General features: G+C 41.8%; 1 protein-coding gene across 1 annotated transcript in view; it reads left to right on the top strand.

Moving 5' to 3' along the window:
• chkb (choline kinase beta) overlaps positions 1 to 3,613 on the top strand; it is a 28,339-nt gene extending 24,726 nt beyond the window's left edge. The window contains exon 11 of the mRNA XM_043713909.2: positions 1,336 to 3,613. Within this exon, the coding sequence (XP_043569844.1) occupies positions 1,336 to 1,392 (57 nt within the window). The 3' untranslated portion in view covers positions 1,393 to 3,613. The remainder of the gene's footprint in view (positions 1 to 1,335) is intronic.
• The last annotated feature ends 11,920 nt before the right edge of the window (positions 3,614 to 15,533 follow it).

Raw genomic sequence — 15,533 nt, forward strand, 5'->3', positions numbered from 1 at the left:
TCAATCTCTATTGCCTTAAATTTTGCAAATGTGCCTTGATTCCTCATTCGCAAATGTTGCCTTGTTGTTAAGGGCTTATTGTCTTGACTCATCTCTGGATTTCAACTCTGACTGTTTGCACCCAGGTTGGAATGAGATTGGGAGCTGACCCTGGAGTTGTCCTAGAAGAAGCTGAGTTTAACATTGTGTGCTGTTTGACAGCACTGTTGACAACACTTTCCAGCACTTTGCTGATTGAGCATAGTGATGAAATGATTGGTTAGAATGGATTTGCCTACTTATGGATAGTGAGTCTGGGTAATTTCTACTTTTCTGGTAGATGCCTATGCAGTAGCTGTACTGGAACAACTTGTCTCGAGGTATGCTAGTTCCTTCCTGACTGTTTAATATTGTACCACTTTTTTTGGTAAGTCTGATTTGCCAGTGTGATGAGAAATTTCCTATGATGGACCGTCTACAGAATTGTCTGGCAACTGATTGTAAGAATGGTTGTCATTGTTGGCTCACTACTCTGTGCAACAGCCCTCCCACGTTTGGCACAAGTCCTCATGATAGTGAAGAGGACTTTGCTGAGTCAGTTAGACTGCGTGTGCTGTTGCCATATCTGCTACGAAACAATGCTTCAAGTTTGCTTTCGATGTTCACTGACAAATGCATGTTTCGCTTGGCCCTAAGATGGCAGTGGAGTCCGGGAGATGGGTTGAAGCTTTTTGTCCTAATTTTCTAGCTGTTACTGTCCCACAAGATTAATAGTCCAAGAACATAGTCCATTCCCCCTACAGTGTCTCCACAGTCAAACTCCACCTCAGATCTACCCTTACTGTTAATTCCTTTGAGAAGAGTGCAGTCAAGTAATTACGAGTCTTGAATTTCGAATTTTAAACAAATCTGGAACTATTTCCCCAGTATCCTGCTGTCCTGGTGAGGGTGCACCGGTCTTTGATACCAAGTGAATATTGTTCATCCTCCTTTACTGTGTGCATGCGATGAATCATTTCCAGCAGGGCTCACTGGATCCTAAGGAGGAAGTCCTGGTAGTTTCATCTACTCTATCTGAATGTTCACCGTCTAATGGATGACTGAAGCCAATTTGTAATCCAGCTGAGATACCTATCTTTGAATAGACTGAGAATGAAGGCTGTAATGTTTTAGTGCAATACTGGGGTTCATTTTTTTCCAAAATGAAGAGCAGTTACTCCCCCACAATATGGTTTAGTATTACAAACATGCCAATGTATAGTGGACCAACTAAGTACAGTTCACCACTTGCTGTCATTGTGTTTGTACACTGTGTAATGTGAGGTGTTGAAATGAAATCTCTTTGTGTGTTTCCAGGATTATGCCCTTTACAGACTGGAAGCCTACTTTGAACAGAAAAGAATATTTGCGTAACTCCAGATGGGAATAACACTCAAACCTTTTACTTGATTTTAAGATGTTCGTTTTTTTTCTTTTAAAAATAATACTATGTGTTTACAATCACAGTATTGCTTCCTGACCATTTAACATTTATCCATGTTTTGACTGTTTGTGTCACAGACTGACCTATAATTCACTATTCTAATCAAGTGTTGAGATTAATGAACATTCTTTAGACTGCCGGTAGTTCATATGTCAAGTCATTGTGCTAACAGGCTGTACAAGCTAGGGTGATCTTTGTTGAAAGGCCTGTGTTCTGTGGATATTTATCAGGGTAGGTTCAATTTTTTCCTTAGTGTATACAAACAGTGGAAATAGACTGCTGTCTGGAGGCCTGTTCTGCAGGAAATGCTAGTTAAGAGAAGTTCAGACCAAGTACTCCACTGACATTTGTCTGGGCTAACAAATGAAGGATGTCTATTTGTGCTTGGGAGGGTAAAGGGGAGGTGAACGCTTGAACTAAAAGCTAATGGTAACTCTTGCAGAACATGTTGGCATTGGTAAAATAACTGGACTTACATTCTTATGATCTAATGAACTAAGATGTGAGAGCAGAAGTTGGTCATTCAACCCACTGAGCCTGCTCTGCCATTCACTGCAGGGGTAAATTTATGGTTTGACTCAGTTTGATGGACTAACTTGGTTCGGTGAATAAATGAAGTGAGTGATATGGGTATATTTCCATTTACTGACATTGGAGCAAAGCGGTCATTCTTTACTTTTTTTTAAATTTGATCACAGGATATACAAATTACTGGCAAGGCCAGAATTATTCCTGCATATTTTCTCCCCATCAATACCTTTCTCATTTCTTACAGTATATTCCTCTCCTGATTCCCTTTGATACGATTTGTTGAACTTTATTCCTATTCCATTTGCCCTGTTGACTTACTCAAAGCTTTGTGCTTATTTTTGGGAGTAGGTATATGTTTCTATGTTCTAATACCAGTTTAACTCTCATTTTCCATTAGTGAATTGTTTCAGCAATATTTACCGGCTAATTCTAGTTTAGAACAAACTAATTAAATTCAAGGTATGTAGCAGCGGTCAACAAACTTTCCATAGAACTATTCAGATGGCCCTTTTGTCTGCATTTTCCCCATATCCTTAAATTTTCTTTCAATTTCATTATAGTTTTCTTTGAAGGCTATTAAATCTGTTTCCCAGATGTAAATGGCCAATCTTAACTAGTGTTCTTTTGGGAAAAAGGGGTGGCTCAGTGGTGAGCACTGTTGCCTCCCAGCGCCAGGGACCTGGGTTCGATTCCAGCCTTGGGCAACTGGAGTTTGCACACTCTCTTCCCCCCCCCCCCCCCCCCCCCCATGTCTGCATGGGGTTTCCTCCGGGTGTTCCACTTACCTCCCACAATCCAAACACGTGCAGGCTGGGTGAATTGGCCACGCTAACTTGACAATATTGTTGGGTGCATTAGTCAAAGGGAAGTGGATCTAAATGGGTGACTCTTTGGAGGGTTGGTGTGGACTTGTTGGGTCAAAGGACCTGTTTCCACACTAGGCAATCTAATCTAATCACTTTCAAAATGTGTCACTTAATTCCTTGAGCGATTGCCATAAAACTCTGTTCTTCGGTTATTCACCCCTTACCATTGGGACTTTGTCTTTTTTTCCTCTATTGGAGCACAGTCACCATCTTAACACCCACAACTTCTCTATTAGTCACAACTTCTCCAGTCCATTCACATGACTGCCTCAAGAATGAGAAATTGCATTGTAGTAAAACAATGTTTCTCCAAATGCTCATGTCAGCAACGTCAGATATAGGAAGTAATTTTGTGTTGTCACCTTCCCGAGTGAGTAAAGAGTAGAGTAAAAAGCATCAGTTGGGTATGAAGGCTGCTATAAATTATACTCTTACAGAATCCAAAGCATAATGCATGGTACAGTTACATTTATTGTTGGCTGAGACTAAGGCACTGATTTCACTCCTGGACGGGATGCTTTGGGGCATCAGTTTCGAGGAAGAACCAAAAGGCTGGAGCTGAGTGAAGAGCATATCATTCCATTCAGAAATAATCACTGGATAAGAATCAAAATGTTTATCCCTCAGTGTATCAGGCTGCTATTTGCGAAATATTTGTAATGGATCTATTTATTCAAGGTCACGTTTATGATAATTAATTTTACCTGTCTTGATTCTTGACTTGTAAATAAAATGAGGCATTTCACTATTGTGATCCTGTGTTCTCAGTTTTAAGTTTTTGAAGAAAGCTATGCAAGTTAATGTGAGAAAATGGTGCTTTATTTGGTTGTGGGGTGGACAGCAAAGCGTCACCTCCAATATGGTCACATTTTACCATTTGAGAACCATCTCCGATTTCTGGAGTTAGAATGTCTGTCGCAGATCAAATTATGTTAAATTCTCCAATTTAGCATCAACTGTATCTTACAGTGGAGCACTGTAAATATTAGTATGTTCCTGTTCCTGAGATGTCCAATCCTACAATGTGTGGAATCCAGCTGATGTTAGTTCACACTTTCAATCATTATTGAGAGAACCTACAGTAATAGTCCCTCAGAACAGAAACAGATCCTTTTAACTTATCTATGCCACACAAATTAGTCCCATTTGCCATCATTTAGTCCATATCCCTCTAAAACTCACCCCAATTGTGTATCTGTTGAATTACTTCAAATGTGGCAACTGCACCTGCATCTTTCACTTTGGCAGTGCATTCTACATATGAACCATCCTGTGGAAAAAGTTGCCCCTTGGGTACCTTTTAAACCTTTCTCCTGAGCCTTAAAATTATGCCCCCTAGTTTTGAACCCCCCTGTGCCCCCAAACCTAGGGAAAGGACCTTTGTAAGATCATGAAGGGTAAGACAAACATCTATAACATCACCTATTAAACTCCTATGGTCTTGTGAAAGAACTTCAAGCCTCTCTGAACACATCCTCCAGTCCTGGCAACATCCTGGTTAAAATCCTTTCTTAACCCTGTCCAATTTAATAAGCTTCTTAGAGCAGGGTTCTCATAATTCCAGAAGAGGCCTCAACAATGTTTTGTACAAATTTGTGACATCCGAACTCCTATACTCAATGGTGAGAAATGACTGCAAGCCTATTAAATGCCAACTTAACCACCCTCTTTACCCATGACAACTTTCAAAGAACTATGCACTAAAACTCCCAGGTCTCTGATCAACAACACTATCCAGTGCCCCACCACTAACTGTAAATTCCTGTACATCTACCAAATGCAACACCTCTTATTTATCCAAATCAAATTCCATTAGCCACTTAGCATATTGACCCAATTGTTCAAGATCCCTTTATACTCTTCTGATAACCTTAACTGACACCAAAATTGGTATAGTCATCTGCAAATCTACTAACCATGCCTCCTAAATCTTCATCCAAACTGGTCATAAATGACCAGCAGTGGACCCAGCACCGATCTTTGCAGAACACTGGTCTACAGTCTGAAAAACAAACCACCACCACCACCCTCTATCTCCTACCCTCAAGCCAACCTTGTATCCAGTTGACAAGCTATCCCCTGAACCTTATGATCTAACTTTACTAGAGTAATCAGTATACCATGCAGAACATTGTCAAGGCTTTACTAAAATCAATGTAGACAATGACTACCACTCTGCCCTCAATCTTATTTATGTGTATATAAAAACTAAAGAAAAAATGATTTCCCACAGGCAAACCCATGTTGACTGTCCCAGATTAGTCCCTGCCTCTCCAAATGCATGTAAATCCTATCCGAATCCCCTCCAATAACTTACCTACCACTGAATAAAGATTTAGGCAATCTGTTTCAGGTTAATTTCCTAGTAAACTGTTATGCTTGTGAACTTGTGTGTACAGTCCTCTGGCTTGGTAATTGGCTTCTTACTGCCATCTATGAAGAATAAAGAAGATACATTAATCCATAATCCTTCCAGCTGGGTACTAATATTTGTTAATTTCATTTCATTTACACTTCCATGACGAGGTCAGAATTTGTTGCCCCTGTCTAATTGCCATCAAGTTTGGATGAGCAACCCTTTGTTGAACCATTGCAGTCCATGTAGTGTAGATAATTTGCAGCACTTGAAGCTTCGAGTTCCTAGATTTTGAGCTTGTAACTGAATGACTGTTAGAAATCCAAGTCAAGATGGTTTATGGCCTGTTGGGGAACTTTCAGCTGGTAGTGTCTCCATGTATGCTGCACTTGTCCTGGTAGCTTGTAGAGGTTTCAGGATTTGGAAGATGCTGTTGAAGGTTTTGGTGAGTGAAAGTTGGGCAGAATGCACACTACCATGTTGGATACAGAATACCTTGTTGCAGTGCTCAAGCTAGTGGCTGTGTGCTTAGCCAGCATGTGCACGCAGGTGAGCTACTGATAGGAATTGACCAAAATCCTAGAGTAAGGGGGCTGTAGATATGACTTGAAACTTACCAAGGATCAATGTTGTAAGGTAAGAAAGTGGCAAGAATAATTTGTAGAAACAAAAATTGCTTGTGTAATATGCAGCATTTGAAAGAAGGTCATAATTGGTAGCTCGGAATAACTGACGTGGCTACATAAAGGGGATGGCAAGGAAAATGCAGATGGCAGTATATACAGAAGCTGTGCTAATTGTAGGGAATACAGCAGTAGGAAAAAGGGTTGTTACCAATACTAAGGTAACTAGTTTACATGTGTATTGAGATAAATGATGTGAAAGCTCTAACATTACAGCTCCTCCACTATTGGAAGGAAAGTGGAGGATGAAATGTTTTCACTTCTGTGAAATGAATGTGACTATATATTAATCATATGGATTTTCACCATTTTCAGCCTCAATGACTTTGTCCATAAGGTCAGAAATGGGGATGTTTGCTGATTACAAAAACGGTGTCACAAATGTTGGCTTAAGATACTGAAGCAGATCATGTCCATATGCAGCAGGATCTGAAGACAGGCTTGTTCAATAGCCAGTAACATTACCAACATCTGAGTGCCAGATGTTAACCATTTCAAATAAGCTGGAGTCTAACTATTGCTCTCAGACGTTCAGTGGCCTTACTATTGCTGAATCCACTATCAACATTGCTTAGATTGAAGTTTTCAACCCTAGAACCACTACCATGTGGAAGGACAAAGGGAGCCTGCCACAGCAAGTTCCCTTTCACTAACTTAACTCAGAAATATGTGGGTCCCTAATAGCATTGCTCGGAGTTCTGTGGTGAGTAACTCTCTCCTTCCCTTCTACCTGTCCATTGATCCAAATCAGGTTTGACATGCAGTATTCTTGCTGGGCAACATTCAAGAAGCTTTGTTCTGTCCAAGACAGAATAACCCTTGTTACCACCATCCCAGTCACCCTCTTTAAGATTCATAATGGTCAACATGCAGTGGAAACAAGGTGTACCACTACACTATAGCAACTCACCAAGGGTCCTCTGACAGCACTTCACAAAGTCGACTGTGTTGTGCTTGAAAAGCACTCTAGGTCAGGCAGCATCAGAGGAGCAGAAGAACTGATGTTTCGGGCATAAGCTCTACAGGAATGAGACTTCTGGGCCAGGAGGCTGAGAGATAAATGGGAGGGGTGTGGGCTGGGGAGAAGGTAGCTGGGAATGTGGTAGATGAAGGATGGGGCAGGAGGGTGATAGGCTGGAGAGGAGGGTGAGGTAGGTAGGTGGGAAGAAAGATGGACAGGTCAAAAGGGTGTTGCTGAGTTGGAGGTTCAGGACTGGGATGAGGTGTGGGGAGGGGAAAATCAGAAAACTGCTGAAATCCACATTAATCCCCTGTGGTTGCAGAGTCCCAACCTAAAAGATGAGGTGATCTTCCCCCAGACGTTTGGCGATTGGGGATCGGTGATGGAGGTGGCCCAGGACCTGCACGTCCTTGGTGGAGTAGGAGTGGGAGTTCATGTTCGGCCACAGGGCAGTGGAGTTGGTTGGTGTGGATATCCCAGACATGTTCTCTGAAATGATCTGAAGGGTCTGTCCGTGCTGTACATCTCGTGCATCGGTAATCGCATTTTCTCATCCAGCCACGTGCATAATTTTCACATCAAACGGCTGTAACAACCAGTGTCATCTAAACAATCTGGAATTTTTGTCCTTAAATTTCTCCACAAACTTCAAAGGTTCAATGATTGGCTCACAAAAGTTACTGGTAACATAAACGTTGAAATTTTTTAACGCCCAAACCAAGATCAAAGTCTCCTTCTCAACAGTCTAATATTTCTGCTGGTGAATGTTCGGTTTCCTGGAAAAATACCTGATAGATCTTTCTATTGTTGTCTTCCTGTAAAAGCACAGCGCCAACATCCGCATTGCTTGCATCAGGAGCCACCTTGAATGGCTTTCTGTAATTAGTGGATCTAATACCAGGGCAGTGGTTAACACAGTTTTCAGGCTGCCCAATGCCTTCTGACAGTCTGCTGTCCACTGAAACTTCTTGCCTTTCTTTAGCAATTCAATGAGTGGAGCAGCCACACTCAAAATTTGGTACATATTTTCGATAAAATCCACTCAGCAATAGTAGTACAGCTCTTTTTGCTGATGGTATGAGAAACTCCTCAATTACCTTTGTTTTTGCATCATGTGGGGCCAATAACATGAACCAGGAAGGTGACTTGGGCTTTGGCAAATTCACTTTTAGCCAGGTTTATCACCAAGCCTGCCTCCCGAAGTCAACCGAACAGTTCGAATACATGTTGGAAATGTCCCTTCCATGTTGACCAAAAATCGCGAGGTCATCAATATAAACTACACAATTGGGTAATCCGGAAATGACCTTATTGGTTAGTCTCTGGTGCATTTTTCGTACCAAACGGCATGACTTTAAACTGATACAGTCCATTTCATGTTACCAAAGCCGAGATAGTTTTCACTCTTTCAAACAAAGGTACTGCCAATATCCTCTGAGCAAATCCAGCTTAGAAATATAAGTTGCTTATCCCACCTTTTCAACACAGTCTTCCAAATGTGCAATCGGATATGCATCAGTCTTTGTAACAGAACTGACTTTGTGATAGTCCACAATTGTTGGGCCCCATCTGCTTTTGGCACCATTACTATGGGTGAACTCCAGTCACTGTAACTCACTTCCATTATGTCGTCCTGGGGCATGCGTTCAATCTCTTTTTAAACCTGTGCCAACATTAGAAGGTTATAACTATAAGGATGTTGCTTAATCAGAGCAGCATCTCCGATATTGACATCATGCAGAATTAGGTTAGTATTTCCCATCTCATTTCCACATATTGTCTCCATGCAGTAGTAATTACTCTTTCAGGTCATTTCGATTTTCCTCTGGAAGGTAACTGGCTAAGTTATCCCAATTTTTGACAACTTCCTCATTGTCCAATTCACTTTGTAGAATGTCGGATTCAGAATCCCCTGAACTTGGTATTTCACTCTGTTGTAACCAATAAAACGTCGTCTCTTGCTTTCCTTCCCTTTTGAGCATATTCACATTGCGCACACTGTGAGATTTGCCTTCTGTCTGCAGTCCTTATTAAATAGTTCACCTCAGTCAAATTCCTTTCGACTTGGTAAGGACCATGAAACCTTGCTTTTAAAGGTTCAACTATCACTGGAGGTAACGCTAACGCATTGTGTCCGACAGTAAAATTGCAAGTTTTAGATTTCTTGCCTGCTTCCTGTTTCATTGTATGTTGTGATCATTTTAAATGCTGTCAAGCCAACTCCCCGCTCCAATTAAACGTTCCTAAAATCTGACACACAGTCTAAATATGTGGCCTCTGAAATCTGGCTTACCAATTTTTCCTTAATCAATTTTAGTAGTCCTCCCACTTCATGCCCAAAAACTAGTTCAAATGGATTGAATTTGGTTGATTCATTCAATGAATCTCTGATTGCAAAAAGTGCAAACCAAATTCTCTTATCCCAGTCACCTGGATAGTCTTGACTATAAGCCCTTAACATGGTCTTTAATATCTGCTGCCACTTTTCTAGCGCTCCCTGGATGGTACGTTGTAGATTTGAATTGTTTTATATCTAAGCAGTCCATAATTTCCTTTATAATTTCAATGTGAAGTTTGACCCTTGATCTGATTGTATCTCTGTGGGTAGTCCATGCTTCATTAAAAATTTGAGCAACTCCTCTACAATCCTTCTAGCTGTGATATTGTGTAATGGAACAGCCTCTGGAAATCTAGTTACTGTTAACAAATACTGATTCCCAATTTTTGTTTTAAGTATGGGTCCTACGCAATCAATTAAGATTCTTGTAAGGGGTTCCTCAAAAGCAGAACTGGGTGTTAAAGGTACGGGTTTTATTACTGCCTGTGGTTTTCCAATTACCTGGCACGTATGATATCTCTGGAAAAGTTCAGCTACATCCTTGTGCAGTCCCAACCAGTAAAACTATTTTTATATTTCAGCTTGAGTTTTACTCACCCTAAATGACTGCCTGCTGGTAGTTCATGTGTTACCCACAACACCCCCTTTTAATAACCTACTGGCAATATGACTTGGTGAACTTATGCCCATTTCTCATCAGCCTGAATATGTGATGTCTTCATTTCCTCAGTAAGATACAATTTCTATGATAGTAACATTCAGGGCTGCATTCAAATTCTTTTCCTGTATATGCCTTTTCATACAATTGCTTTATGTTTTCATCTTTCCACTGTAACTCAATTAATTTCTCTGAGTTAAAGATGTCTGATTTGTCATCTATCTGCTTCTGTTTTGTCTCAACCATTTGATCAAACAGGGTCTCTGCTAATTACACTTCAACTTTCTTATCCGTACTCTTTGATCTCTCCTGTTTCAACTGGTGACTTTGTAACCTCGTTACCACACATTCAGGAGAAATCCCAGGATGTGTGAACTGCAAAGGTTCAGTTGCCTGAGTTTCCATTGGTTTTTCAACCACAGTAGGCAGTACATCTATCAGTGAATCAGCTATATCATTTGCAAGGACAAATTGTTTTCCTGGAGCTGACAGTCTGTTCAGTACTCCTACCATAAATTCTCCACTCTTCACTGGACACTCTAACCTCACTCTACACAATAGAATGCTTCTTGTCTCACAATGAATTCCAGTTACTGGCACCTCTTCTAGCAATAGTCCTTCAGAAGTGTATATCTCCACATCTTTCAACATCAAAGATTGAGAAAATCCTGCATTTCTTAATATTGTAACCTCTTTACCTGCTGCTCTTGCCCTATGTGAGTAAGCTCTACTGTCGCAGGTAAAAATTTTACCAATGTTCCTAATGTTAGTTGATTCTTTTGCTAAAATTGTGCATAAATAACAGCAGGTATATTTGGGATCATTATTGCTCTTTTTATGTGAACACAGGGCAGACCCACTACTTCAACTTTTAACGGGTTGGCAATATATCTGCAGTGAAGAGAAGCCATAAAACGTAAAAACAAAACTTTCACTGTGTAGTTATTTGTTGCAATTTTGAGTGTGTAAAGTAACACAAAGGTGGAAAGCAGATATTTAACCATAGAGTGACAAATCATCCGCCGACATTTCCGCCACCTCCAAACAGACCCCACCACCAGGGATATATTTCCCTCCCCACCCCTCTCCGCCTTCCGCAAAGACCGTTCCGTCCGTGACTACCTGGTCAGGTCCATGCCCCCCTACGACCCACCCTCCCATCCTGGCACTTTCCCCTGCCACCGCAGGAACTGTAAAACCTGCGCCCACACCTCCTCCCTCACCTCTATCCAAGGCCCCAAAAGAGCTTTCCACATCCATCAAAGTTTTACCTGCACATCCACTAATATCATCTATTGTATCCGTTGCTCCCGACGCGGTCTCCTCTACATTGGGGAGACTGGGCGCCTCCTAGCAGAGCGCTTTAGGGAACATCTCCGAGACACCCGCACCAATCAACCAAATCGCCCAGTGGCTCAACATTTCAACTCCCCCTCCCACTCTGCCGAGGATATGGAGGTGCTGGGCCTCCTCCACCCCCGCTCCCTCACCATCAGACGCCTGGAGGAAGAACGCCTCATCTTCCGCCTCGGAACACTTCAACCCCAGGGCATCAATGTGGATTTCAACAGTTTCCTCATTTCCCGTTCCCCCACCTCATCCTAGCTTCTAACCTCCAGCAACTCGATTCCCTGACCTGTCCGGACTTGTCCGACCTGCCCAGCTCCTTTTCCACCTATCCACTCCACCCTCTCCTCCCTGACCTATCACCTTCATCTCCTTCCCCACTGACCTATTGTACTCTATGCCACTCTCTCCCCACCCCCACCCTCCTCTAGCTTATCTCTCCACGCTTCAGGCTCTCTGCCTTTATTCCTGATGAAGGGCTTTTGCCCGAAATGTCGATTTTGCCTGTCTTCGGATGCTGCCTGAATTGCTGTGCTCTTCCAGCACCACTGATCCAGAATCTGGTTTCCAGCATCTGCAGTCATTGTTTTTACCTATTCGAGGGAGGATGCAAGTGCAAGGCAACTGGAAGAGGCCAACAGCTTCTGCAAACTCTTGACTCAGAAACAGTGATTACAGTCGACAACAGTATTAGAATAACAAGACAATCTTGGATGAGCAGTGGCTTGTCTCACCCAGCAAGACCGTGTCCAGCATTTTCTGACACACCAGCGATGTTCCACAAGAAGGCCTTGGGCTAAAGTGTGCAGAAAGTCGAATAACCCTCATGTATCAAACCATTCGCCGCAGTGGATGTGAGTAACAGCAAACCAAGGACCAATGCCAAAGAAGCTTCCAACATTCTGTCCATGGCACATGAGCATCTCAACAAAGACCAGGAGGTAACTGTATAATTGCATCTTAAAAATCCATCGAGAAGTACGTGTGGTAAACTTGAGATGCCACACAAATACCATCAAAAAAGCGAAGACCTTTACCACAAAAGGAGCAGGTAATTTGCAGTATATGCCAAAAATGACACTGGTGTGAGTGAAAATATTATTTTATGCATCTTATATGGATGAGCTCAGGAAACTGACACAATGAATACACATGATAAACTGATTACTTGCAATCCCTACCTTGACATTATCCATTTTAAATTCCAAGCCCTTGGATTTTAAATTAGATTAGATTATATTTAGATTACATTACAGTGTGGAAACAGGCCCTTCGGCCCGACAAGTCCACACCGACCCATTGAAGCGCAACCCACCCATACCCCTACATTTACCCCTTACCTAATACTACAGGCAGTTTAGCATAGCCAATTCACCTGACCTGCACGTCTTTGGATTGTGGGAGGAAACCGGAGCACCCGGAGGAAACCCATGCAGAGAACGTGCAAACTCCACACAGTCAGTCGCCTGAGGCGGGAATTGAACCCGGGTCTCTGACGCTGTGAAGCAGCAGTGCTAACCACTGTGCCACCGTGCCGCCCACAAAGAGACTTGGGATGGACACTGGAATCCTTTTATATAATTCAAATAAATGAACCACCTATCATTTGTTTCTTTGTCTACATGTATCAACATTTTATGATCTATGAGGTGACAATTCTGTCAGATTCAACAGCAAAGAATCCAGACTGTAAGATCTATCCATCATCTGACTTAAAGTTTCTCCAGATATGTTTGATGCTATCAGCAAATTTATATAACAAAATTGATGCCTAACCTCCTTGTAAGTGCAGTATTCACATTTAAGAAGCTCAAATGGAAAGAGGATTCCATGGTACAAGTCAACGTCATTTGGAAAGTTGATTATCTCAGAGTAGTGCAGCTGCATTACTTGTGTTATGACAAAAGATGGAGCTCTGTGTCTATGTTTAAATCTAAGACAACTGAAAAATGCATTAAAACATTTCCTCACAAGATTCCCAACCCGAAGTTCTCAGGCATTAAGCATCCTTCCAAGCTCAGTTTGAAGAATGGATACTGATCTATACGTCTTTCCTCAGTTCCTCAGAGTCATGGGAACTGAGAAAGTTTCGAATATCTTTCAGTCCATGCTAGTTCCTCAGCTGCTTTACATTTTTCTGCCTTGTGCTCAGACTTGCATCCAAATTGACGAGTGAATGGACTCCATAACAGAACCTGTTTGCATCCTGAGGACTGTGTGGATCATTCATTAGCCAGGACATATTGCCACAATGTCTGGAACATAACCTCAACCTCAACCATTTCCCAAGTTGTCTATACTGCACATAACAAATTGACTCAAACTTCCATCAGCTCATGGCCATGGCAAGGAATCATCATCCTATTTTGATAATAAAGAATGTCAAATCAACATAGTATAAGTCAAATTCTTCTGTTTGAACTTACTCGTCAAACAGTCGTAGTCCACAGGCGGCACGGTGGCACAGTACTTAGCACTGCTGTCTCACAGTGCCAGAGACCTGGGTTCAATTCCCGCCTCAGGCGACTGTCTGTGTGGAGTTTGCACATTCTCCCTGTGTCAGCGTGGGTTTCCTCTGGGTGTCCCATTTTCTCCCACAGTCCAAAAATTGCCCATAGTGTTAGGTGAAGGGGTAAATGTAGGCGAATGGATCTGGGTGGGTTGCTCTTCGGAGGTTCAGTGTGGACTGTTGGACCAAAGGGCCTGTTTCCACACTGTAATTAATCTAAAAAAAACCCACACAAGTTGAGCGAGTTTGAACCTGCACCCTCCTTAACTACGAAGTGTATTTGTGAAGATCTGTGGGTGTGATTTAGACTCAGGGTCTCAGAGTCATACAGCACAGAAAGCCCGTTTGAGTCCGTCCTAACGAAAAATTACTCTGAATCCACACTAGTCCCATTCTCCAGTACTTGCACATATTCTTGAATGTTTTTGATATTTCAAATTCTCATCCAAATAGTTTTTAAAGGTTGTGAGGTTTCCAACTTCTACTCCCCTCCCAGGCAGTACATTCTCAACTCCCCACACACTTAGGGTGAAATATATTTTCCTCAAATCCCCTGTAAATCTCCTGCCCTTCACCTTTAAAATTATGTCACTTCATTATTGACTCTTCAGTCAAGATGAACAGCTGCTTTCTATCCACCCTGTCCATGCCCCTCATAGTCTTACACACTTTGCTCAGGGTCTTCCTCCAGCTTCTCTGCCCTAAAGAAAATCCAGCCTTTCTTCATAGCTGTACCATCCCTGTCACACCCCTTTGTTGTAGAGAAAATATAGAGAATCACCAGGAGACACAGAGTTCTTCAAGAAGTAGGTCTTTTATTTGCAAACAAAAAACTGTGACACTGAGAAAGCAGATTCTTGAATACCCACAAACCTCAGGGTCCATGAATTTTTATATCTTTTTTATCATGTTTCTGTTAGCTTATCAGCATGTCCAACTATATTAATCAAATTACCTCACTCTAGCTACACAATAAACCGGCGATGTTAGTTCCCATTATCTCTTTAGTACTTAATGCTATTCTAATGTCATGGTTAGATAACTAACCATGTCATGCTAACTCTGCTACAGTGATCTTCAATTCCAGACTAACCTGTCATGATAAATATTTAGCTATTCCATCTATTACAATAGTCTCCCGTCTCAAGCTGACTCTACTAACTATTAATTAGATATTTTAATGTCATGTCCCAAATATTTATTGTCCCAATCCTGTCATAATAACACTTAACAGGGAAACTTGCTTCATTACTTGTGTTATCTCATCTTGCCATAGTGACCTTTCAGTCTTAACCTTACTCTGCTAATTGGTGCAAGAACATTCCACTATTCTTATTCCATCCTGCCTTCCACAGACCCCAGATTGCCAGTGGGTCTTCATGCTTTAACCCTTCACAGGCTTCCATAACTTCCATTGTGCAATAACGTCCTTCTTAAAATGCGATGATCAGAACTGCACACAATACTCCAGTTGTAGCCTAAGCAAATTTTTATACAGCTCCAATGTGATTTCCCTGCTCTTAGAATCTATGGCAGGACTGAAAAAGGTATCTATGCTTTCTTAACTATCCCATTCCCCTGCCCTGACACCTGGGTACAGGCACCCGAAAATCCCCATGTTTCTCTATGCTTCCTAGTGTCCTGCCATTCATTGAGTACTCCCATGTCTTGTTACTTCTTCCAAAATGCATCACCTTACACTTATCATGGTGAAATTCCATCTACCACTGATCTGCTGATTTGACCAAACCATCAATATGTTTGTCTATCTAAGACCATCTTCTTCCCTATTAACCAACAGCAACATCTCTTATCATCCACA

The sequence above is a fragment of the Chiloscyllium plagiosum genome, unplaced genomic scaffold (genome assembly GCF_037043375.1).
Source record: "Chiloscyllium plagiosum isolate Xiang-an unplaced genomic scaffold, Cpla_swu_hap1 HiC_scaffold_23, whole genome shotgun sequence".
NCBI classification, from domain to species: domain Eukaryota; kingdom Metazoa; phylum Chordata; class Chondrichthyes; order Orectolobiformes; family Hemiscylliidae; genus Chiloscyllium; species Chiloscyllium plagiosum.